The following is a 27,888-nucleotide window of genomic DNA, read 5'->3' as shown; positions in this document are numbered from 1 at the left end:
TCTAAAGATTCAAAAAATTATTATCCCGCAGCCAATCAATGTGCTTAAAAAATTTGTCGTACGACAAATGTAATATCGGCCTTAAAGGCTCCCTCGAATAACGGTCTGCGCATGCGCGATGCGATTTCTATTTACATTTGAATAATCCACGAACGACGAGATTAACGAACGATTAACAAGAATAAGCTGCGTCAAGAATCACTCGTTTCAAGATTTATCTCTTCCCGTCGATTCCCAAAAATTAAGTAAGTAATTTGTATAATTTTCTGAAATATAATATATTGATTTTATTTTGATTGTGTGTATACTTTCTACGTTTATGATCGGTGAAATTATTAAGAGCAAATTACGTAAAGAAGAATATCTGCTTCGACATTTATTGTTTCTCGCCTTTTCAAAAATCAAGTATGTGATTTGCGTATATTTTTCCAAAAGACAATACATCGGTGTCATTATTTCATGTTTTCTATCGGACAAGAGATAAAATTTGCAAAAAAGTGAGCGAAAATGTCACGCTCGCGATTTTGCATCCGTTCGTATATATAACCGCATTGTTTCGACGAACGCCTGCGCGAATTTCCTTCGGAAACTCGCGACCTTTGGGTAGGGGTAGCGCGGGATTCAGGGGTAAAATTGTACGGTGGTTGAAAACCGCTGTATATCAGTCGTACGTAGGCGATCACGCGGTTAAGTAGGCCTTCAATTCCATGTCGCTGTCTCTCGTCCTGTTCCTTCAATACGGTCTTCTTCTGATCATCGCCTTCGGGAATGGTGAGTATTCAATCACTCTCAGAGCATTTTGCGTTTCAATTTCGCCGTATAATTATGTAAGATAACAACATTCGCATATATATAAATTTTTTTTGTTTTTTCATCTTCTCTTTACATAGCGGTTATTTTAATACGTTGATATTTCTGAATTAATGAAGATTAGGATTGAAAATTGAAGAGAATTTCTCGCCAATAAAGATTTAAGAGAAATTAATAGATTAATAAAATAAAATGTCAGTCTTTTTAATTAATTTCGCACAGGTTGAGTTTATTTTTACATAAAAAAATTTAGTTAAATAGCGAAATTTCGATTAAGACTGTATATATATTGCAAAAGATTTAAAAATTACGTTATTAAAATATATATTAATTTTAAACGCGTAAAAGGATAAAAATTACAGAACTTGTATAATATTTTTATATATATTATATAATTGAAATAATAATTACATATTTTGAGAAAATTATAAAGTACTTTTTTTATGAGAAATAAATTTAAAAAATTTAGTTTTAAAGTTACTTTATAATAAATTTGTGTTTTATTCTAAAAATTAAGTTCGTTATTTAACAGTAGTGAAAATTTCATTAATTTGTGATAAGAAATGCAAAAAAAGATCATCGTGTTTCAAGAGTTGAGTTATTGATACAGTCATTGATGATTGTCATTTTTGAGATATCTTTTGAAATTTAATTATTTGCTTTCTTTTCCTATATTGTTGAATAATCTCGGAAGCTGAGAAAGGTCGTAATAAAGTTTCAAGGTTTTCGCGGTACCAAAGTACAACACGTTAGGAACTGTTTAGATATTGTCGTGCGTCAAAGCTCGTCATAGCTTTTAGCTGTCACAACTACACAACCACTGATATCAAAGACGTCTGAGATGTAAATTAGTGACGCGATCAAATTCCAAAGACCGAAACGTCATTGCGAGCCATTTTTAGAAAAGTGTCCTTGATAAACCAATGTGGACAAATAGACAATGTGATTTTCCTTGACCAAGAAATTCTCAAAGATTTAATATGATTTACAATGTATATACTTATTTTCGTGCGTATTAAATAATTTCATAGCTGAACTTCGTTTTCAATTTCTCAGTTTCAATTTCTTGATTGTTTTTTTTTTTGAATAGAATTATCATTCCCCCCTCCCCCTTTACAGATATTTTACCATTGATTTGCCATGGGACTGTCGCTTGAGCATTGACTGCACGGAATCCTTTTCCTTAACGTGCATTCTTTGAAAAAAACGTCAGGTTGGATGGATTTCGATGGGGTGTGTTTGAGTGTGAGTTTGGTGGCTAACGGTTTCGTGGGAACAATTACGTCAATGATTTTTAAAGGCGGACGGTTGTAAGTTGCGTGGGACGATGAGGATTGTTAGGTAACATCGTAGCGTTTTTGGAAATAATGGATGTGTTTTGCGCCGCGGTTTTTGCGTTTTTATTCTGCTTTTATTTTAAATCCTTAACAGTATTTCTATTGTTTGACTGTGTTTATTTTTACAATTTTATCTTTCGACCTGTACAGTAATCTTCATTTATTTATTTTTGTATTTTTTTATATCTGATATGAATATTATTGTTGTCACACTGAGGAGGGTCCGAAAGGGACTGAAACGTTTGTATGAATTTATTGAATTTATATAGAATTATTGAAAAATAAAAATTTTTGTCACGCATTACCACCTGCGCTTGGTCTATAATAAGCCTTTTTTTCGATTATTATTGATTTATCATTTGGACCATTTATAAAATTTGTGTTTATTGTAATTTAAATTTTTTGATCTTTTGTTAAAATTCTATAAATTTATTTTTATCAATATAATTTGTGATAACATAATATAAAAAAAAAAGACAGAACTTTTAATGCTGATTGCAATTTATACAATAATATTGCTATTCCACTGAAATTGCTTTACTTCTCTTTTTTTTACTTTCCTTTTACTTTCTCTTTTAAATTTTCTAAATTTTTAATTAGTTTTATTTTAAACGCGATATCGATCACTTACGTATATTGTTTTAAAATTATTCAAAAAAATCATCAAATTTTTTTGATTATTTCTTGGTGAAATGAATGATATGACAATTTAATTTATATTGTTACATATGAAAATATTTTTATAATTAAAATATGAAGGAGTTAAATTACCGCGAAAATTGATGAGTGATAAGGCGAGAAAAGGATTCTTGCAATAAGTTTTATTTACCGTGTGACTCTCGGTCTTAACCGGACCTCGTTATTCCATGTTTGTCACAACTAGTAGTGTAAACGTTTGCGAATCAGTCGCGTCAAGGGGCCATTCGACGCCTCCTCGATGCCACCAAATTCCGTGATCGGGACATCGGCGAAATTTGCATATTCACTATCGTGAAATTGGGTCCGTGCATGCATTTAGATCGTAAATCGGTTTACGTGCCAGAGTTTAGGGGGTCTCGGGGTACTGGCGATTATTTCCTCGTCATTTACGAATTCTATCTATTAACAGGATGTTGCATGGTTAGTTATATGTAAAAAGATTAATGTTTCTATGATATGTTAAAATTTTTTAGCATCAAAGAGAGAAAAGTAAAATTCTTTATCATTCTTTTTATCATTATAGCAATTTTCATCATTGTATTTTGTAATGTATTTTTTATATTGATATTAATTATTTGTAATTATTATTTACGATAATAAATTAAATATTTAGGGGGGGAAATAGGGATAATAATTAAATAATTTCTCGAACTGAGAATTATTTAAATTTGCTTGATACCGTATCAAGGAAATTTTGTGCCCTGTGCACACAAATAAGTTTCAACGAAAACTTAATTCTCGTTGAGCTTACCATCCGCGTTTGGCTCCTATGGTCGTTTAAAAATTTTTAAAATTAAATATTGTTTTATAGAAAAATTAAATTTTTCGATATCTTTTTTTAAGAATTATTTAGCTATATTTAGTTTCGTCAATTATTGTTTTATGACCTATCATTTAACTTTTACTTCTACTCGAGAGAAATGCATAGATAATCAAATATCCTCATATCTTGGGGAATAATCTTCGAGATAGGGACGGGTGTCTTCGCACGGTGAATCATTCTACTCTAAGAAATTCGACATCAGTCAGCTTGGTTCTCGCGAGATATTCCGTATAAGCTCATACAGTATCGACATTCGACTGATGTGCGATATCATTACAAATCCGTGAGATTTTTCGATTTACCTCTCGGCGATGGTGACAGGCGCCAGTTCATTCAGCGATCTATGAGAATCTTTTGGGGGGAGACCTTCTCTCGGGCAACTTCTCATTCGAGAAGCTGTTAAAACATATTCTACATAAGAATAGAAAAAAGGCGACACGTTAAAATGTAATGTTTAAACTATTTATATTTTTTATATCTTTATTAATATTTTTTATCAAAATAGTTATTATTATTTTTAATCAAAATAATTTTTATTAATTAACCCAGGTGTAGCATATATTGATTTCATAAACGTATATTGATTTCCTAAACGTATTTAATGATACTAGATACGTTTAGAAAACGCTTATGAAATCAATATGTGCTGTTTAGAAAGGTAGTAAAAATTTTAATCATGACTATATCAATCATCTTTATGTTTACTGAAAAATAAATTGTTTAGTTATTGTTTGATGTAATAAAATGAAAAATTTACTTTAACGGAGAAATATAAAGTATATATTGTATATTAGAAATGACAGTTTTCAAAATATCCAAGTGTGTTCATATTGCACCAAAAAGAAAAATTATTTTATATAATTAAAAATAACTCCGTAGCTATACAATTTAAAATATTCTACTCGACTACTTTTAGAATTTAGAGGGAAAGAGAATGAAATTAGGTTGAATTGGTGAAATTTATATTAAATTGTGTAAATAATAAATATAGTACATGTATATATATATATATATTTTCCCTCTAAATTCTAAAAGTAGTCGAGTAGAATATTTTAAATTGTTATATATTTAATTGTTATATATTTTATTATAGTTATATATATATATATATATATATATATATATATATATATATATAACTATAATAAAATATTTTGTTTTATATTTTATGTGTGACAATTGATTTAAATTATTAATTAATAATCGTTAAATAATTGAAAATTATGGATGCCTTTTAATATCTTCATTGAGGAAAAATAAAATCTTAAATGAGTTTCTTATTAAAAATTAACGATATACAAATAAAAATAATTATGAACGTTGGAAACATTTTATATATCAGTAAAATTGCCAATAATTTCGCTTTGGCAACAGTTACTTTGAAGAGTACTTCTCGTTGTTTAAGGTTCAGCTCTTACGGTTCGATAAGGCCATAAGAACTCACTTTCCTAATTACGACCGGTATTTTCGCGACGAGTATCACTTATCTTCCTCGCAAAATCTTCCTCTACACTTACGTTGTCGAGAGAAGAAGGGACCGAGCTGAGATTAGCTCCGTCCTCTGACAGGTTTCACCACGCTTCACAGCACAATAGTCGTTTCAATGAAGGTAGACTGACGTTACTGATCATGTAGCCGATCGCCATAATGGACGAACATCCACGTAACGAAACGGATCAAAGAGAGAGAGAGAGAGAGAGAGAGAGAGAGAGAGGGGGGGGGGAGAAAGAGAGAGAGAAGGGCAAGGGAGGGAGGGAGAGAGAGAGACAGAGGGAGAGAGAGAGGGAGAGAGACAAAAGTCCAGCAAAAGGAATCTCTGAAATCGTTTTTGCGAAACCGATTCTCAGGATCTTACTCGTTCGATCTTGTGCGCCGTCCTCTTTTTTGAATGACTCTTATCGCGTTTTACTTTTCTATCTGATATCACTTATATTAGGATGGTAATAAGATTCCTTATTTCTTGCGTGGCATTATATTTAATTATATTAAATTTTCATTGATTGTGGGATGATTTCTCTCTCTCTCTTTCTCTCTCTCTCTCTCTTTCTCTTTTGATTTGAAATTATTAATAATGTTAATAATGTTAAAATATTAATAATATAGATAACATTAATAATGTTAAATATTAATAATATAAATAACATTAATAATGTTAAAATATTAATAATATAATAATATTAATAATATTATTTATATTAATATATAATTAAGTTCAAACTTTATTTTAATTATTTACTATATATTCAAGCTTTGCAAAATTTAATTTATTTATAAATTATTGAGAAATTATATTATTTATTTATATTCTATTTATATTCTATTTTTATTCTATTCTATTTTTATTCTATTTTTATTATATTCTATTTTTATTCTATTCTATTTAATTATATTATTTATTTATTTCTATTTATTTATTTCTATTTATTTATATTCTATTTATTTATATTGTAAAATTGTCTTTTTTTAACCTATAGTGTTCACTTACGAAGACAACGAATATTAAAACCTTGAAAGCGAGAGATATTAAAGCTTACCTAACCCTAGCCGAATAGATTGAAGGGCGTATTGTTTCAATATTCATGAGTAATATATCTTGACTAGAATAATCAATGTTAAATTGAACATAAAAGACAATATTATAGCTAAACACATACAATTTTTTGGTCTTCTTCGAAATAACTTTTACCATTAAAATATAAAAAAGATATCATTATTATTTCACTACATTTAAAAATATATATCAATCTATAATACATATACTGAGAGACAAATTTGTTTAAATTATAAACCATATATTTAATCAATTTTATTAATAAATAACATTAATTTTGTTAATAAATTTTATTAATTTTAATTTTAACAATTTTATTAATAAGATCTGATAAGTAACTTATTAATAAATAATATTACTATATGGAATATGGAATACTGAAACAAATGTGTTAATTATACTGTGTATATTTCTATGATCATCACGATATGTTCGAATTCTTTTTAAAAAAATGTAAAGAAAAACTTGAAAATAATTAAATAAACTGCTCTAGAGAGAAAATTATTTGCGTTTGCATTTGTTTAGGTGTTTGTGACGAGCACGAATATAGACTGACGAAGCATCTACTGGACGGATATGACGCCGGCGTACGACCAGCTAAAAATTCGTCCCAACCCTTGGTTGTGGTCTTTGGGCTATCCCTTCATCACATTATCGATGTTGTGAGTATTCGAGCGCAAACAATTTTAAAGACCGATACATGGCATACGAGAATGCGATTGCAGATTTTCCCTCAAGGCCGTTTTTCAACATTCATTTCTTAGAATATATGCTTGTTTAGAACAATATTTAGTATATTCACATTTTACATAAAGCATAATTTCATTTCTGCAAAGATCTTTATTTTAAAAAGATTTGTGAAGCAAATTTTTTACAAAGTTAAAGTTGAAATATATAATACATTGAATCATAAAAATTGTGACATAATATTATTTTTACATTAAAAAATTAGTATATATATATATATATATATATATATATATATATATACACAGGGTGTCCCAAAAGTCCCGGAACGGTCGAATATTTCATAAACTATGCACTTTAGAAAGAAATGTTTCAGACAAAAGTTGTATGACTTGAAGGGGGCCATAAGATGGTGTCATTGGTTTGACCTTGAAAAGTCGTTTGAAGGTCACGTGAAGGTCACCTCCAACTTTTTAAATAGGATACCTTATATACTTTTGCATATTCTTGTAGCTTGCCTCGAGAGCTTTCCTCCTTCAAGCCATACAACTTTTGTCTGAAACATTTCTTTCTAAAGTGCATAGTTTATGAAATATTCGGCCGTTCCGGGACTTTTAGAACACCCTGTGTATATATATATATATATATATATATATATATATATATATACTTTTTTTATACTACTAACACTAAAATACACGCAATATATACACGTTCGGGTCTATAGATTTTTATCAGCACGTTTGCATTTGAACAAAGTTTTCAACAAACGAATTTCATCCTTAATAAAATAGATTTTTCTCGTAAATATGCAAAAAATTTAATATATGTTCTACCTTCTGTCTCCGAAGTAAATTTGGATCCATGTCACAGTTTTCAGCGCATTATCAGCGTAAGCGGTGATCGGACAAGATCTGATAATTAGCTACCGAATATTACCGTTTTATATTTAATTATCTGCTCCCACGCAGAGCTGCCAGATTACAGACACAAGCAGCATCGACAGCATAGGAGTAGGAATGTGTGAGGATGGTTCTGAATGGTCGGACATGCATATAGATCTTATGTGCCGTCCAAAATCACTCATCCTCATTCCCCATGCTGTCGATGCTGTATGCGTCTGCAACCTGGCAGCTCTGCTCTAGCGTTTTTCGGTTTCCTTCGAACAGTGATATCGGGCGGTTTTCCGTTTGAAATTTTTCGGTGTGATTTTGCTTTGCCAGAGTAAAAGTAGAGTCTCTGCCTAAAAACTCCGAACATAATCGATACCGTTGTTCGAAGAAAACCGAAAAACACTCATTTGTCCGAGTTTTCATGCAGCAGACTTTTTTTTTTTTAGGATCAACGGTTGAGTAACGATGTATCGTTACAAGTTTACCTTTTCATTTAAGGTCATTTAAGGTCATTTTAAGTACAATTTTAAGATATTATAAATCAACACAGAGTTGTATTAAATTATTACTTAAGACGGTCTTGAAATAAGAACATGAATACCGGCCTATATCTTTTTAAATATTTTTTTTTAATTTTGATTTTGTACAATGTTAAAAGTTTTGTACTATCATGTATGTATATATGTAAAGGGCAGCTCTATCCCTCTGAGTATTCTTTTTTTTCTTTCTCGGTTGATCTTTTCTCCAGAGAATAATCCAAGAGAGGAGATTGGAACTTGAATAACTTAATTAATAATATTAAGGCTGTCGTGCCTTTATATCCTTATATGGTAGCATTAAATTTTCAATATTTCTACAAAATTATTAAGCTATAATTATGTACAAATGTTAAAAATCTAATACTATCTTTCTTTTTTAAAGCATTTGATACATACTTATCGCAATGCAAGATACATTTCATGAGATATGTCTGTCGCAATTTAAAAAGAAATGTTTAGAAAGATATTAAATTTATAACGATGTATCATCCCGGCCGTCGATTCATTGATCTGCTGCCCGACAAACAGACAACTATATCATTGTGGTTGAGGGTCATGACCTTGGTTATCATTGGAGTGAATGGCAGTATTTGGTGCCACAAAGGCAGTATTTGTTGGCACCAAGGCAGTATTTGCAGTAAGAGGTTCAGTGACAGTATTTGTTGCCACCAAGGCAGTAGGAGACCCAGTGGCAGTATTTGCTGGCATTAAGGCAGTAGCAGGCTCAGTACCAGAATAATATATCAGCGGCGAAGCCTGAGAAGGATGCTGAATACTTAAATAATATGAAGTCATTGGAGAAAATACCGGCATCGTACAGCTGGAACAAATGTAGCCACTGCTGAAGGGGATACCGTTCAAGTAGCTAATCTGTAAAGCTGGCCTGTTAAGATGGCCATTGACATAGTTATTAGGAGGCATTAATAGCGGATTAATGGATCCAAATGCGTCTTCTGATTTGATCTTCTTTCGGGGACAATATTTGTAATTGGGATATTGCTTCTTGTGTTCTTCACGCAGCTGGTTCGACTTGTCGATAAATTTCTGTTTCTCTTCTTGTGGGAGATTTTTCCATTCTTCGCCCAGTTGCTTGGAGATATCAGAATTGTGCATTTTTGGATTTTCCTTGGCGATCTTTTTGCGTTGCTCGATGGACCACATTATAAATGTATTCATGGTTTAATATGTGTTTGCGATGTAGAAAAAGTTTGTTATCAATTATTGGAAGTAATTGAGAATATCCCACAAACATCAGGCTGGGTCTGTTGCACAAAAACAATTCATTTTTTCCATGATTGCCTCTGTCCTGATAATTATTGATCCGAATCCTGAGTAGCTTTAAATTAATCCGAGCGAAAATAATGAAAAAACAAACTTTATTAAGGTAGGCCTTATACGAATAATGCGATTCACGTCATCCTATTACCGTTCCTTCTTAATTATTGTCTATTTTTTTCTTCCCTGTTAGATATTTTGTTAGGTTTTTCTTGTAGTATTTTTTCAAAAAATTGGCAAATATTTACTTTAGGTTACACAGTTCGAAAAATTTTTATTTTTACATATGTTGTAGAGCAGTGCTGGGATTTACTTGCAACTTGCAACTTTCGGCCAGATTTCTTAGCTTACGCCTACTGTTCCCTTCTTACCGCTCGCGCCTTAGCGACCGCGTCACCGAACGCTCGTAATTAAGGAGCGCTCAGGAACGTGCGCGTCACAAATGTAATGTGGCAATCTATCTAAGTTCTCTTTATTGTTTATTAATAATAAAAATAATTATTCTATTATTAATTACGTATATGTTCTGTAACAATTTAAAATATTTGTGTTTTGAAACATAATTACAATAAAGAGAACTTAGATAGATAGATTGCCACATTACATTTGTGACGCGCACGTTCCTGAGTGCTCCTTAGTTACGAGTGGCGCGAGCGGGGTAAGAGGGGAACAGTAGGCGTAAGCTAAGAAATCTGGCCGAAAGTTGCAAGTAAATCCCAGCACTGTTGTAGAGGATACATTCCTAAGTAATACGCCATTTGAATTTTGCGGCGGTCTTTTTTCGTTTCTGAGATATGCACTTTTGAAGTTTCATACTTTTATGTCATACACACACACACACACACACGCGCGGGGGGTGCAAGGAGGGGCCTTCGGTAGGCTCCGACGGTAGGCAAGGTGGACCTCGCTTTACAACTTACAGTATATCCATTGTGATTGAAATCTTCACAATGCGTCCCCTACCGGCGGGGTGGTTGCGGGAGGGAGGGCCGAAGGCCCCCTTTGCACCCCTCGCGCGCGCGCGCGTATGTGTGTGTGTGTGTACACATACATTTGTGATATTTTTAATTGTATTAAATTGTATTAAATTCTATATAAATTTAAATTGTTGGGCCCTTTTTATGCATAATTACCTATATTTCTTCTTAAACATACATGATGTAAAATTATAATCTATTCATGAAACTTTTTTGGTAATAACTATTTAATAAATAACAAACGGCTAAAACCTTTTGAAAGTTATTTAGAAAGATGACCTCAGTAAATGTAAACAGAAAAATATAAACATATTTAGAATGTAACGAAAAGATGATATAAGTAAATATAAAATTTCAAAATCGCATATTTCAGGAACGAAGAGAGACCGCCGCAAAATTCAAACGGTGTATTACTTAGGAATATATCCTCTACAACATATGTGAAAATAAAAATTTTTCTAGCTGTGTAACCTAAAGTAAACATTTACTAAAAAATTTAATATGTATATTAAATATATAAAATTTAATATATATATATATATATATAGCTTATATATATATATATATATATATATATATATATATATATATATATATATATATATAAGCTCTGAACAGAATTAAATTTTTGTTAAATTTACTAGATAAATTGAATGCGATATCCTTGGATTTCCACAGAACATGTGTTTTCTGTAATGAAATATCAATGACTATTGTAAAATAGAAACATCAGCGGAAATGCCGACACATTTTTGAAATCCTGCGAATTCAATGGCGATAGGAAATGTATTAAGGAAATAGAATGTTGATTAATCGCGAAAATCTTCTTTAAAAACAAGGTTGAATAGAATCGCGTGAAATTTCCTCAAAAATGTTTTCATATTTTTTCGTTTTTGTTCCTATTTAAATGCACATTCGCGACATCGTAAATATTGTTATTATTTTTTATTAGCACGACAAAAATAATTACATGAGAAAATATAATGTATAAACGTGTGAAAGAGAGAGAGAGAGAGAGATAAAGAGAGAGAAAGAGAGAGAGAGAGTAATGTACTAATGGAAAAAAGAATATCTCTTGATGGAATTTAAAAAAAATAAAAAATAAAATAATGTGACTACGTGATTATTCTATTTTTAACAACACGTTCGTGTCTATAGATTTTCACCAGTGCGTTTGCATTCGAACAGAGTTTTCAATAAACGGATTTCATCCTTAATAAAATAAATTTTTTTTCGTAACTGTGCAAAAAATACCAACCGATAGAAATGACACTCGTATTTATCATTGCTGTTTTAAGGAATAAAAGACTGTATTTCTCAAGAATAAAATTTAAGCATAAAATTGATATAGTGAAATTATCAATTATCTTTTTTTGTATATATAGCGGCCATTAACTTATTAAATATATTTGTTAACGATTGTTAATATGCGTAGAAAATTAAATTTGCGATAAAAGAGATCAAATGCGCATAATCCGATATTTTAAGACACTTTTGCTTCAAATTAATATTCTTTGCTGAGAGAGAGAGAGAGAGAGAGAGAGACACACACTCTAATATATGTAATTATTCAAAATATATAATATATAAATAGTTAAATTTAACATTTTGCCACTTTTTTATGTTTACAAAAATGAAAAATGTAAGGAATATAAATTAAATGAATACAAATACATTATATGTATAGATTTGCCTCGAAACACAATAAAATTGAAAAAGTATCGTATTGAATAAAAATAGAAACATTGCGACCGCGACGGGTCTCGGGGTAATCGGAGAGAGGTGAGATAAATTGGCGTGAGAATAAGTAAGGCGCGCAGTGGGAAAGTTTCTGAACATTTGTTTCGCGTATGACGGTATAACGAGAGCAACCTTTCGCGCAGTATCAAACCAACCAGTTACCCCAGAGAGGCTTGGGATCGTCTAACGAGAGCTCGTTATATCTATCGCGCAATACAGTCAATCATTCGATTCGTCGTTATCCCTTTCGTTTCTTTTAATAACATCAACTATAACATAACAACATGCAATCTCCTTTCCCCTTACTTTCCCTTCTCTCTCTCCGTTCATATCGAGTCAATTTCCAAATCTATCAAAAATTCTTCGAACTACGATTTGTAGGAGTAAAGGAGTCAAGCGTTATTTTCAATCTGTGATTAAGAGAGCGTTATTAATTAAAGAGTATTTATAGATTCCTCTGACAATTTTCTGTTTAAGAAGCCTTTGTTTAACTGATAATTGATACTTGCAATCTTGCATTCTTTATCTTCTTTTTTTTTCTTTATTATATTTTGGAAGGTGAGGATTTCATTGACTCTTTTTAATGGCTATTATTTAATATAAACGAATGAAATGATTGAATAATAATAATATTAAAAACTTATTTGTAAAATGTTTGTTCTATATTATTGCATTAAACGTAAAGCTTTTACTTTTAATCATGCATAATTAAGTTTACAAAATATGTTTACAAGATGAGAGAGAGAAAGAGAGAGAGAGAGAGAGAGAGAAAGAGAAGGAGAATGAAAACATCCATAAAAATAATCATTATAAATTACTATATAATAATTTGTCAACTAAAAATCTCAAGTTACAATTAATATAATTGATTTGATATAATTTGATTTACATTTATGTGTGATATTCATAAGTTCTTGTAATGAGACGGATTAAATTTTAGATTCGTGAAATCGTGATTATACGTCAAATAATAATCGGTTACAAATACCGCTTAAATTCTAAACATACCTATTCTATTCTATTCAATTGAAATATTATACATAGTCTCATAACAATAGTATCATCCTTATATTATATGCTACGGATCACGCATTCCGTTGATTTTCCAGCTATTGGTTCTAAGATGAAGATGAATATCGAATATTAGTAAGAATAGTATAATCTTTCTTTTCGGAAAAATTAGTGTTTCATATACTATTAATTTATATATAATTTCATTTATTAAAGCATAATTAATTTTTAAAAAATGGATGATTTAAAAATATTATTTACATTTTAATTTGTTACTGTTCGTTATTCTGTTCATTGATTTAAAAAAATCTTGACAACCGAGTAATTTTTTTAAAAGTTTGAAAACTAGTGAATCAGTGAGCGGATATGGTAAAAAAACGCGGACTGAAACTTTGAATATTTATATTCCGCACATATAATAATGCGAAATCTAATTGCGAACTCTCTTGCATCGATTGGATGCAGCGTCGATCTCTGTCGAGATAATGCATTCACTGCGGAATTCATCGTGTTCCGGATTTCACACGATTGAAGAAGTCAATTAAATGCCGTGAATTTATTCTATGTACTTTAATTAAGTTTCTTATGTTAGCATCTATGGAAAAAAATAACTTGATTTTTTAAAGCAAAACAATAACGTTGGATTAATGTTTTCATTAAACAAATTAAAACATATTTTTTTAAATTTTATTGTGATGAATATAAAACTCTAAATTATTTAATTTATTTTACTTAATTTATAAAAAAATCTATGTTAAAAAATAGTATTTAGATAATTTTATCTTATACCAGCTTTTCTTTCGCTCTCTCTCTCTCTCTCTCTTGCAATTATTTTACTTATTATTTTATTCATTTTCAATTGTTATATATTTAAGGGATTTTTAAAAATTTATTATTAATTATTTTACTTGCTAATTATATATATACAATTTACTTCGTAAAATATTTATAATAATTTTAAATTTTATGCAAAATGTTATTTTCTTATATTATAGATTTGAAAATAAATATAAAGAATTAAAATTGCAAGAATAGAATTACTATATAATGTGAACTATATAATTGTTTCGGGTTTTATCAGAGATTGTCAATTTTTTTTCTATAAATAAAAAGAAAGATATATCGTCGATCGTTTGCCAACCATATTGTCGACAATTCGTTTCCCTGAAATATACGAGCTTCAATTAATCAAACAGATCAATTTCAGCGGTTTTCCTTGGAGACATAATAATTTTTCGAGGCGTTACAAATTATATTTTATGGTAAGTGACCTACGAGTTGATTTTATCATTGGTTTTATAAAATTTTATATTAGTAATAAAAATAAAAACAATGACAAAAGAAATATACGGTCCGGATAACAAAACACAATAAAAAGGACCGTAGCGCAGAATGTTAGTACGTAAAGAAAATAAAAATAAAAATAATAATAAAGTCTCTAAGTAAGAGACATAATATATTAATAATAAGTTAGGTGTAAAGGTACATAAAGTATGTCTAAAAATATTAATTCGATTGAAAAAAATTAATACATACGTACGTTTCGATCTTTTCAAGATCCTTTTCAATGTTCGGGATGTCGTTAGAAAATAAAATTAAGTTTAAAATAAAAATAACAGAGCGCGATTAGACAAGGACAAGCGCGATAGGAAACGGATAGATCTTGTATACAATTCTAACGGACGCAAAATTTAAAAGCGCAAATAATTGATGTGAAGAATAATTTAAAGCAGAAAGGGCAAAATTACATACAGTTAAAGCGGGAGAGACAAATTGACTCCTTTAATCGATGAACGAGGTGGAAGCCTGTGTAAGAAGTACAAAAAAAGAAAGCAATATATTATTTATTACTTTTATGCTTGGCATGAGTTTCTTTGTTATTGATATGTATGTAATTTTGCGCTTTCTACTTTAAATTATTCTTCATATCAATTGTTTGCACTTTTAAATTTTACGTCCGTTAGAATTGTACACAAGGTCTATCCATTTCATATCGCGCTTGTCCTTGTCTAATCGCGTTCTGTTATTTTTATTTTAAATTTTATTTTATTTTCTAACGACATCCCGAATATTGAAAAGGATCTTGAAAAGATCGAAACGTACGTATGTATTAATTTTTTTCAATCGAATTAATATTTTTAATCATACTTTATGTACTTTTACACCTCACTTATTATTAATATATTATGTCTCTTACTTAGAGACTTTATTATTATTTTTATTTTTATTTTTTTTACGTGCTAACATCCTGCGCCACGGTCTTTTTAGCCTTCCTTTTTATTGCGTTTTAATAAAAATAAAACTTAATACTTAATTTCTACTTAAAATTTAATACTTTAACACTAGATATTTTAAATATTTATATTTTTAAACTTAATATTGATATTTTATATGCAATATTTTTATATTTTAAAATTTATATTTGATATGTTTATCTACATTTTCTATTACTGAAAATATTTTGTTAACTATAAAATATTTTCTTTTATTTTTTACTTCGCATATTTTCTTGTTTTAAAATCCATATTATATTCTTTGCAGTTTGCCTTCTTAATGATAAATAGATATTCGAAAAAATTCCAAAGTTTTTTCAATGAAAATATTTTAAGTGCTTTATAATTTTATAGGATTCTTATATACTAATAATTATTAGGAAAAGATTTTAAATTAAAATAATTAATATTTTAAAAAATAATTATTATCGATATGAAATTTTGAATATTTAATAAAAGGCATAAATTCCGGCAAAAATTTGTAGATTTGAAGTTTTATAAAATCAAATAAAAATCTACTCTTTTTATATAAATAATCCATATAATCATAAATTGTAAATATATGCTAACATATTTCACATAAATAAATTTATATGTATATATATATATAACAGCTAAAACCTAATTCGCGCTGCGAATTGCTAAATAATAAAATACATTACACTAAATAAATTCATATATGGTATCTTTTAGTCCTTTATATAAGCTTTTTTATACCGTTTTCTTATTCTCTCAAATTGGTTATTAATAAATTATTGACGTATATTACGACTTTTCGTTATTTGTATTATTCGATATTTTGCAACTCGTATTATTATATTTAATCTCAAAATAATTGGCAAATTATGTACTCAGCAGCGAAAAATTCAAAACGAGATGTAAAATATGCATATCTGAATCAATATTTAATGCGATTTATGTTATGATTTTATTGCAGGATGAAAAGAACCAGATACTCACGACCAATTGTTGGGTTACGCAGGTTTGGACCGACCATCATTTGAAATGGAATGTCTCGGAATTTGCTGGAATTCGAGTAATCCGTGTTCCTTATAATCGTGTCTGGCGACCTGATACTATTTTGTACAACAAGTGAGCAGTTGTCTCGCATAAATAAACTGCGGATTTTGAAAGTATTAATATTCCAAAATATATTTCGAGAGCAAGTTTATATACATTCATATTGTAACTCTAAAAGATTTAAAAATTCTACAAATTGAAGCCAATGATTTATGCTCTCTTGAGATCTCTATGTCATAATTTTGCTTTTTAAAACTTTTTCCGATTCCTTACGGAATACTTAGCATAGCATACTTTACATGACAGAGAAAATAATAAGAGTTAAAACTGGATTCCGAATTGAAAAGATAATTCACCAAAAAAAAAAAGATAATTTTAAAAAGAGATATTTCTTTGCTATAGTTGATTGAATATAAAAATAAAAAAAAATAAAAAAAATAAGAAATAAAAAAAATTTTATATACAATTTTTTAAAAATTACAAAAGTGAAAGTATTTAAATCATGAAAGGAAGATTCGAAAACATAGAAATTGAAAATTAAAATAAGAAACGGAATTTATATTTTGTTACGTTTTCAATTTTCTGGTTACAGTGCCGATCCACAATATAGTTCAGCGGTCATCAATACAAACGTAATCGTCAGTCATACAGGCGAAGTGGTCTGGTTAAGCCACGGTATCTTCCGCAGCAGTTGTGATATAAACGTAGAATTTTTTCCCTTTGATGAACAACGATGCGCTCTAAAATGGGCCTCTTGGACGTATGATGGATATCAAGTAAGTTCCATACATATTTCGTATTCTTAATTTTATGTTGCACATCTGGATTTTTATCCGCGCGAATGCAAATTGTCAAAGTTTCACATTTACATAATTGAATATCTGATTTTAATAGAATAGGTCACTGCGCTGCCTAAATGAATTTCTTTTTTAAAAAGGTAGAGTTTCTAATATACCATTGGCACAAATTATTCAATAATGTAAATGTGAAATTTGTAAAATTTGCATTAGCGCATAAATGCGTCTTCATTATCGATATTAAATTTTCTAGAAATACATTTTAAGATACATCTTAAATAAATAAGCATTTTGTCATGTTAGATGACAATTTCAGTTATATTTTTCAATTATATTTTTCTTTCACGGATTTTATTTTTATAATTGTAGAACTTTGAAAGTATTTAAAACTGCGACGTTAAATTTTTCTTGAAGGTAGTTACCGGTTGGGTGACTGTTCATCTCTTGCAGATTTCTTTTTAAATCAAATTAAATTCAGCGTTCGACCAGTCGTAATTCTTTGCGGTATTATATTCACTTTCACACATTTAAAATATCGCAGTATATTTTATAGTTAGAAATCAAAGATCGTATTTTTCTTTTTAGTTATTTAAAGTTGAAACATCGATAAAAAATAGTTCATATAAAATAGAAAATCTCTATATAAATCAGGGCGCTGAAAAAATTAGATATAAATTCGTAAATTTAATCTTATATTTAGATATGTCTAGAAATTTTATTAAAATTATTACAAAGATATATTCCATATCTCTAATACGAACAATTCCATATCTCTAAGTTTTAAAATAGCAAATATTTTTTAGTATTACATAAAGATACGTAGAAAAAAATTATTGTGACGCAGTATAATGGTAATACGTGGGATGTGTGTAAATAAAAAAAAAATTATTGTTTGCGAAGCGAAGCTTCAGCTTTGAAAGTTCGGAAACGCTTAACACAGCTGTGGAATCGAATATGCGAGTCCGCCAAGTCGTGAAAATGGTTCGGGCAGATCGAAGAGCTTAATTCCAGCATCGCGAGAAGAATTCAATACGAGAACCGTTCTGTTCGCTTCCGCACCGAACTCTTTGCCTATCTTTCACAGAGTTTTCCCATTTTCTATCTCTCCGCATTGAATACACTTTGCGTAACGTCAGTACCGTTTTTTCTCGTCGCATAAAGATCGAGAACATCAATGCGGTTTAAAATATTTGTCCCGGGGAATCTTTTACACATTAATCATTTCGTGTAAAATTATAAATTTTTTAAAATATTAATTATATTTTTTTAAATTAAAATTATTATAGATAGATTTCTCTCTCTTGTATAATAATTTTGAATTTTTCTAAATGATAATTTTTGCTACGAAAAGGAAGTAGTACAATAAAAAGAAAATTATAAAAATAGAAAAAGAAAAATAAACAAAGATAATTGTATTAAAACTCAATCAAGAGAGAATGATTGTATGCAAGGCATGATATTTTTATATAAAAAACTTATATTCTCTCTCTATTTTAATTTAAAATTCAATTTATCTTTTAGTCTCTTTTATTTATACAGGCACAATGTTACCGCAAAATAAAATAATGTATCTGTATCTCGATTTATGTTATTATTAATAAAATGTATAAACAGCTCGAGATAATGGAGCTGTTATACAAAAAAATCTCGATTACAGTAGGAAGACATTCGACCTGTCAACTGCTAGTTTAACTTTTAGTCGATAAATCGGCCTTCGTGTTTAACGAACAGCGTAACGTTCGATAAACCGCGCTCGGTTGACTTTTTATTACTCGAAAATTCGCTGAGTTTTTATGGACAAAACGACGGCGGATTTGCACTATCGATCGTTGCGATCGAGCGTAACTTATACCGAGAATATTTTGCGGGCATCAGCTTGAGCTGAAGATGCAGAGCGAGCAGGGGGACATTAGTAATTATCAAGCGAACGGCGAGTTCCATCTTCTGGATTTCACCGCCCGCAGAAACATCGAGTACTACTCCTGCTGCGTAGAGCCATATCCCGACATCACTTATGAGATTCGCTTACGACGACGTCCGATGTTCTATGTCTTCAACCTGATTCTGCCCTGCATACTAATCAACGGTGTCGGTAAGTGGAGTTACATATAAATGTGTACATGTCACTAAAATGATGCGGAATGTCTTCAGCAAAATATAGTAAATTTTACTTTCATATATTAAAATAATAATCGCTATACTTATTTGCATTATAAATTTTTTCACTGTGATTTCATCTCCTAAAATCATTAGAAAGAAAATCATTAAAAATGTGTTATTGTTCGATTATAAAATATAAAATCTGTCATATTCAACAAAGTAAATAAATTAGAAAGTAAATAAATTAATCAATATATTATTTTTAAAATATCTTTTAAAAAAAGGATACATAAAAAACATAAAAAAACATAAAAAATTTTCAATTATTTCTTAAGTGAACTTTCTCAGATTGCGAATTAACAGTGACGCGATAACGTGATGCAAATTTTGAGTACGGCTGGGTAATTTATTAATATTTAAAAAGAGAAATAACAGCTCTTAATGTTAGTTATGAAGTAAATTTCATAAATAAGTTTCAAGAAGTAGTCCGCATGAGAAGTTATATATACAAGATTAGATAAAGATTTTCTCTTGCGATCTTTCCGTACGATCTGCTTGCACAAGAAAATTAAGATTGCCTCTACGAAGAACGCGTAAGACGCGGATCTAATAAATTTGCATAACAGTTTTCGCAATCTTAGGAAGAATGGCGTTTTTATTAATAACTATGAGAGCGATCAAATTATACATTAAGATCTATCTCAGATGATAAGAAAGCAAAGTGTCACGATCATTGTTTTTATATGGATATTTGAAAGCTTTGATATTTTGATAAAATTACATTCTTACATAAGAAAGTTGCGAATAATATTATGGAAAGAGATTGCTTGGCAAATTTAAAAAATACTTTTTATGAAGATATTGATAGAACTAACCATATTGCAAATTTTGATATTAAATATTTTTTAAGATATGATTTAAAAAATGTAAATATTATTTATTTCCTTAAAATGTAAATATTGGTTTATTTCCTTATAAAAATTTAAATAAGAATGATCAGGACAAGCGGTAAAAATAATTAGATATATATTCTCGTAATTATTACATATATAATTTACAAAATATTTTAATAAATAATAATTTTGCGTGTGCATGTGATGTATACGGTTAAAATATGTACTGTTGACACTGTAGATTCCTCGTAGAAAGAAGACGTAAAATCGACGAAGAATATTAGTTTTGTCCGTTAATGATAGCTCGAAAAATAATATCAGCCACTGGATTTAATCGCATTAGGATTTGTACGAGAGAAAACGAATTAAGCTGCCGCTTTTAAGGAAATGACGGTATGAACCATTTCATTACATTGCTGCTGCCGTTTACCGATAATGAAAGAAATTTACCAAGAATTTGTCGGTTATCGAAATCAAGTTTGTAGATCAGCAATTATCGATCAATTGAAGAAACAGTTCTTTGTAAAAAAATAAAAATAAAAATAAAAATAATAAAAAATGAAATAATATATTATAAAAATTAATAACACAAATAAAAAGACAAGATATACAAAAATAAAAACATAAATATTAAAACAACAGAATATAAGACTGAATGGAGCAATCGAAACTATCGGATAATTGGGACAACGCAATGATTTTCCGATGATAAAATTGATAGTTATTGTCCAGGACAGTTTGAAATGACAATTATGAATTTCATTATCGGAAAATCGTTGCGTTGTTCCGTATGTGAATTTTTTTTACATGACAATAACAATAAGAAGAAGACATAATTTACATTTATTTCTTTTACATGAATATTTTTCGCAAAATTAAAATTTAAATAGAAGTTGCGGGAAATTTGATTGACATTGTAAAAAAGAAACATAAAATCATACAATTAATAATGTAAATTAATAAAGACTGTATGTATTATGTGTATACATTAGCGAAAAAGAAATAGGAAACTTGAGAAAATTTAAATTTACCGAAGTCTTGAAAGAAAGGTGATTCGAGATTGTCTCTTCGCTCCTCTTTTCTTGTCTTTTTTGCTGTTCTGATATCATTCCACTGTTGATTACTATACTCAAGTTTGTCACGAGACTTCAGATTCGAAATCTCGCGGAATACCTCGAATTCAATATTCCGCGACAAGAGTAAAACGCTTCTTTTGTTTGCTCTTTCCAGCCCTGCTGGTGTTCTACGTGCCCTCCGAATCGGGAGAGAAAGTCACCCTTGGCATCTCGGCTCTCCTCTCCATGACGGTCTTCTTGATGACCATCCGCGAAACTTTGCCGCCTACGGAGAAAACACCGTTAATAAGTGAGTACTTGACGAGCTGTTTCTGATCGTAAATTTTAATTTAAATTAAGACAAGATATATATTTTTATCTTTGAAAGATAATTTCAAAATACTTTTTCTTTCTTTTTCTTCTGTCATTTCTACGATCTTTCTATCATAATCTTATTTTATAAATATTATATTATGTTTAATTAAGCTATTTGAAATTTATATCTAAAAAAGACTAAGCTTTAAAATATAAAAATATTATCCATTTTTCTCGTTAATTTTATGTAACGTAGAATATGATTGCGATTTTCATTCGAGCATCATTTTCGAGCTGCTTGTTACTTGTTATTTATTAAAAAATACGCGGAAGATGAACCTGAGATTTTCTTGAGACGCGGTTAACCATGTATAAGAACCAGTATTGTCTTGCTTCTGCTGTAGCCTTCAAAGGAAAAAGAAGCGTGTTTATAACGAGAAAACTGAATAAAAGCAGTTCAATATTCCATTAATTAAATGGAAAAAAATCTTTAATGGTTTGTGGTATCATTGTTTGTATTAATTAAGAGAACATAATAGAATGTTTAAAAAAAATTAAAACATAACAAAATGTATGATATTCAGATTTAGAGAATATTTTTCTATATTATATGTTTAAAACAATACACAGTATACTCTATGTTGTTCGATTTACTCTTTGTTATTCACTTTTTATCGTTTCTTACATTTCTAAGTTATTATTACATATTTATGTAAATAACTTTATATGTATAAAAATCGTACTTTGAACTTTAAACGAGACAATAATGTATTTTACCATACACACATAACATTTTATATATTGTACCTTGTAAAAAATGGAAATATTATTTTAAAAATTAATATCACATACTCTTGCAATATATTTTTATTTTAAAATTATTATTTTTATGCGGTTTTTAAATTAATATTTATTTTTATTGATATATATTTTTCCCCCTTGTGATATTTTCAGGTCTTTATTACGGTGTCAGCATTTGCCTAGTGTCATTTGCATCCGGCCTGGCGGTCGTGACATTGAATTTGCATCATCGTGGTGTGCGGGGTATACGAGTACCGAGTATCGTGAGATCGTTGGTCTTAGACAAATTAGCCAGGATAGTATTTCTGAATTTCCAAGAGGAGAATAGATCGGTAAAACGGATAACGTAATGCACATGGATATTGTTCTTTGTAACACGCGGGGCATTTTGTAAATCGCTATCCGGTGTTTCTCAATCATTTGAATATAATAAAATGAGTCAATATTCCGCTGCGCGCTTCTCAGCGATCAGTCAAATGATAATTCTGAGAGTCGTGCAGTTTCCGGCGAATAATAGCTTAAGCAGAATCGACATCTGAATAAATAAAAGCAGGGATTGTTTCAATACATAAATTACAAAAAAGTAAAGATGATATCTTCTTAACGTAACATCGCGTAAAGAAAATAAAAGGATAAATTAGAATAAAAGATAATTAAAGGAACTATAAGATAATATAAAAAAATCTATAAAAAATTAAAGGGAATATGTGAGAAAAGAAACATGTTATACTTCGCAGAGAGAAAGTTTCACGTTGATATAGTTTCTATAAACGCGTCCCCGCTATTGCTACATTCTATAGAAAAGTTACATCGCGATCATCAATCTGAGATCACAGAAATTTGTTATATCAGCAGGAACCGGCGGAGCAATTCCCGAGAAGAAAGAACAATTGTCCACTGCACTGCAAATCCGAACTACCGGAACAGCACGTATCTCCCAAGTATGTATCGAGGAGGGATGATAGTAATAGCAGCAGTCCCAGTTTAGGTGAGTTTTTTATATAATAAATATTGATTATAATTGTAATATATTCCTGAATCATCTTATTATGATTGGTTTAATGACAAGAACATGTGTTACTTAATTTTTTTTAAATTCTTATTATTAAGCACATATATTTATTAATATTATACACGTCACCGTTCTCGAATGTGTATTTCTATTATTTATCATTATTGCATTTGTTAATTTTTTTTTATTCTATATTTTCTATATTATAAATTTTTCCTTCATTCTTTTATAAAAGTATATCCTATCTTTAAAAGTAATGTTATACGAATCTTCTGATTTTTTACGATTCATTTATTTATATTCCTCTCACAAAACATTATAGCTTGATCAATCATCGTCTTGTAGTCTTTGATGCAATCTGGTCTAGTCTAGTTTCGTTAATCAGTTGATTCATCCCGTGCGATTAATGTCTTACGAATCGCGTCGAACAATCGCACAGATCTCGGAAAGGAAGGCGGCCTTGAGGCACAGTGGTCCCGGGTCCTGGGAAGAGTGCATGCAACCATTGAGAGGAACGAGCGACGTCTGGTAGAGCAGGATCGCCGAGAAAGGACAGAGTTAGATTGGAAACAAGTCGCTCTGGTCAGTGATCGTGCACTGTTGTGCGTTTTCTTTCTCACGACGATCGTTAGCACGGCGGTGATTTTATGCGGCTCGCCTCCGACCCAAGATGCATCTAAAGACGGATAATCTTTGGATTATCGATTCGATTAATCGACTAAATGGTTGGCGATCACGTTTCTTCTTCATCATGAATCTTCATACTGGACTCGAAGAATAATTTTATTCTTTCCACATTAAAAAAGGATTAAGCAGTTCAGTAGATTCGTTGTTACAAGGAAGAAATGAGTGTATTTCTTGTTATTTGTTTTATGAGATATGTGTGGTAATCTATGAATAGTAGTTTTTGAAAATTTGATAGAAATATTTTATGCCTTACAAAAGAAAATTGGCATTATAAAAAGTAAAAATATCTTTATCTTTTATCATTCATTAATTTTGCAATTAGAGGGAAAATCATTCTGACATAATTATGACTCTAATTATGGTAAACAAATTCAATTGTTTAATTTCTAATTTCCTTAGATAAAGATTAGTAGAAAAAAAAATCTAGTATTTCGAGACTCACTTCAATTTTTACTTCGATTTCTTTTTTTTAATTCGTAAGTTTTTTGTACTATATGTTTAAAAAATGAAGTATTTATTTCTCAAAAAAAGATAAATTTAAAAAATAAAAATGATTGTTAAAATTATTATTACTTTAGCAACAAATTTATGGAATTTTTTTTGGAAGAAATTCTCTTGAATACCTTCTATATATATAGAAATATATATCTCAAAAATACACAACTTAAATTCATCTCTAGTGTGTGTGTATGATGTCTTCTCATTGATATTGAACAAATAATTTTGTAGTAGTTAGAGATTGTAAATATATGCATCGAATTTCTCACACAATATGTAAATTTAGCGATGCGGTTCATAAAAATTCCTTAGTACATTAAAAATGTGAAGTGTTTATCTATTATAAAATGTTAACATTTAGATCTAGAATCGATAAAGAACTTGTTATCTGAATGTACGAATCTAAATGTATCGTTAAAAATCAATACGTACTTGAACAGGGTCAAAAGTATAATTAAGAGATAAAAAGAATAAATAATGAAACAAACTTTATATTTATTATATCCAATAACCATGGAAGTCCCATAACCACATTTTTAAGTTATACAATTTTTTATAAAAGTGTGTAATAAATTAATTTTTTTGTAGTCATATAAAAAATCTTCCTCTTTCATGTGCATTTCCATCTATAGTAAAAATATTAAATATTATAATAGAATATATATAAATGTGAGTCTTTTAACAATATTAATAATAATCAGGTACAGGTGCACAGGCTATTTTTACAAAGTCTTCATATTTAACATGTCCATTTAGAGATACATTGGCTTCCCGGAAAATTTGTTCCACTGTAACAAAAAAAATACATGAGGCAATAGTAAAAATAAAATTGGAGAGATCCAATCAATTATATCCAATTCTATATCACAATTTATTTACCTTCTTTGCTACTCAATTGTTCTCCCCAATGAAGCAGCATGTGTGCTAATTGTCGTGCTGGAATAGTGCCACTGTGGGAGACATCTGCAGCTTGAAAAGCTTTAATCACTTCTTTCGGTAGATCCTCTGCACGTGTCTGAAGATGCATAACTTCCAAGAAATCAGCAAAAGACATTTTTCCACCTGAAATTGAGAAATAGACAAAAATGTTTCATTTGAAAAAAAAAATAATTAGTGTAAAAACACTGTTACCTTTATCTTTCATATACTTGTTTAATTCTGCAATAGTTGGACTTAGCCCTAAGGATCTCATAATTATGGTGAGCTCATCAAGTGTACGAATTTGACCGCTTCGAGCAAACAAATAGAAACATTCTCGAAATTCTATAAAAAAAATAATATTAATATAATACTTATTCAAGATTACTTACTCATTCACTTGTATAAGATATATAAAAAAATATGCAATGATATGCGAATAATTGCTACATCTTCAACTCACCATCTATATCTTCTTCTCTAAAGTAACGTGCCTGTAATATTATAATAATTACATTGAATAAATACAAGAACATAATTATACATGAATTAAAAAAACTAAATATATGTAAACTAAGGAATTCTCTTGTGTCAAAGACAGGATATATAGGACATGGAAAAAGTAGATCAAGTCTTAGATTATAATAGATTTCAATAGATTATAATAAATTTATTAATTAAAATATTAGTTAAAATCTGTATTGAAATTACCATTTTGATTGATTATGAAAAGATCGTGTTTTTTCTCGAGGATCGATTTGTCCCTTTATGAGTTTGACAGGTGTTCAACGCGAGACATAACCTAACCTCAACTGTTTCTATCTTCGTAGCTTGTAAAAGAGCGACGTCATCTGGCGCGATGATGTACTAAAAATCAATCGTGCCAATCCACTGATTTAGAGAGCAACTATTTTTCTGTTAATAAAGGTTGGCAAAACACTCAAATATCAGTAAAATAATTTCAATAATGATCAAGTGAATGAATTTCGTGATAAACAATCATCGAATACTGTGTTGAAAAAGACGAAAGTTAAGGGTTTCAAGAATGTTGAGAAAGAGGCAAAGTTTTTTTATCCAAGATAACATCAGAGATATCAGAAGTAAGTTGAATATAAGTTGAACAAGGGCGTCCGCAGGATTTTTTCCAGGAGGGGGCATGAAGTATCATTTATTGTTATCTGGCGACTCGTTGCTAATATGCAAGCAATGAGTTGGGGGCAATAAGCGTGAATCGGATCGAAATGTGATCGAGATGTAAATCCCAGCACGTTTATTCAAAGAAAGAGTATGTAAATGCCAAATTTTTTGCTGATTCCAAATTCCAGGGGAGGGCAAATGCCCCATCTTGCCCCCCTCTCCGGACGCCCATGAAGTTGAATATACTGCAGCATCTCAAAAAGATTTTTCTCGTAATTTTAGGGTTATTAATACAACGATGTTTATCCGTATGTACCATTATTTAGTTGAATTTATGCATACATTTTTGGCACTCAAACTAATTTGCAATAATAATAATAATAATATTTCTTCAATAATTATATAAATATCAAACGAATGCAATTTTTGTTATTTTCCAACAAGACGATAGTGTACAATAGTTAATCTGTTCTCCATTCGGTAACGAATATTTTTGTAACAATTCGTCGAGATAGTTGAAAAAGAGTGATTAATCAAACGGCATTAGCCGTTCGGCAACTTTTCGAGGAATAAATTCCGCGCTAATTGCGACTAATGCGATCGGACGGTGAAAAAAGCCGTCCGCAGCATCCCGAAAAGAATGGCCGAACGGAACAATGATCCGGTAATCGTCCCTTCCGGACGATGGTAGCGGATTAGAATTTATTTTGAATGTGGTGCCGCGCGTACTATTGATTAACGTTCGCCTTCGCTTCTCGTTAAAAAGGCTTCGCCATCAATCTCGCGCCTTTTGTACGAGGCCGACGATCACTCTTTCTCCCTCTTTCTCTCTCTCTCTCTCTCTCTCTTTCATCCCTAGAGACGAATCAATTTTTTTCGCATCTCCAGGAGTGACTCGACGATTCTCGTTTAGCGTTACTTCGTGACGTCAAGAGGAAACACGAGAGACGAGAAATATCGACTTTGCTCGCGCGACACGATTGCGAATTAATGGTGTAATTTGGTTCCACGAGCAAAAATACATCGAAAGATCACGTACG

The 27,888-nt window shown here is 30.0% G+C and overlaps 2 protein-coding genes across 12 annotated transcripts; one reads left to right on the top strand and one right to left on the bottom strand.

The window, feature by feature from the left end:
* Positions 1-11: 11 nt before the first annotated feature.
* LOC145967993 (neuronal acetylcholine receptor subunit alpha-7) lies at positions 12-27,888 on the top strand. 11 transcript variants are annotated; one of them, XM_083093170.1, is made up of 10 exons: positions 12-245; positions 5,075-5,332; positions 6,746-6,882; positions 16,553-16,707; positions 17,228-17,411; positions 19,308-19,524; positions 21,656-21,790; positions 22,750-22,928; positions 23,449-23,584; positions 24,048-25,836. In XM_083093170.1, the coding sequence occupies exons 2-10, from the start codon at positions 5,317-5,319 to the stop codon at positions 24,296-24,298; spliced, it is 1,410 nt and encodes a 469-aa protein (XP_082949296.1). In that variant the 5' UTR covers positions 12-245; positions 5,075-5,316; the 3' UTR covers positions 24,299-25,836. The 11 variants fall into 11 exon arrangements, 8 of the variants coding, with proteins under 8 accessions (XP_082949296.1, XP_082949319.1, XP_082949334.1 ...); XR_014437641.1 differs by lacking the exons at positions 12-245; positions 5,075-5,332; positions 24,048-25,836 and adding exons at positions 494-771; positions 26,639-27,156; positions 27,737-27,888 and having other exon boundaries at positions 22,750-22,942; XR_014437637.1 differs by lacking the exons at positions 12-245; positions 5,075-5,332; positions 24,048-25,836 and adding exons at positions 497-771; positions 26,639-27,156; positions 27,737-27,883.
* LOC145968096 (calmodulin-like protein 4) lies at positions 25,269-26,575 on the bottom strand. Its single transcript, XM_083093345.1, has 5 exons — positions 26,423-26,575; positions 26,175-26,205; positions 25,925-26,056; positions 25,673-25,855; positions 25,269-25,581 (listed from the first exon to the last, which is right to left on the bottom strand). The coding sequence occupies exons 1-5, from the start codon at positions 26,423-26,425 to the stop codon at positions 25,481-25,483; spliced, it is 450 nt and encodes a 149-aa protein (XP_082949471.1). The 5' UTR covers positions 26,426-26,575; the 3' UTR covers positions 25,269-25,480.

The sequence above is a fragment of the Camponotus vicinus genome, unplaced genomic scaffold (assembly GCF_025532165.1).
Source record: "Camponotus vicinus isolate PSW18456_S1 unplaced genomic scaffold, iyCamVici1.0 SCAF_1, whole genome shotgun sequence".
Lineage (NCBI taxonomy): Eukaryota > Metazoa > Arthropoda > Insecta > Hymenoptera > Formicidae > Camponotus > Camponotus vicinus.
The sequence above is the reverse complement of the archived record's forward strand: the minus strand, read 5'-3'. Positions and strand labels throughout refer to the sequence as shown.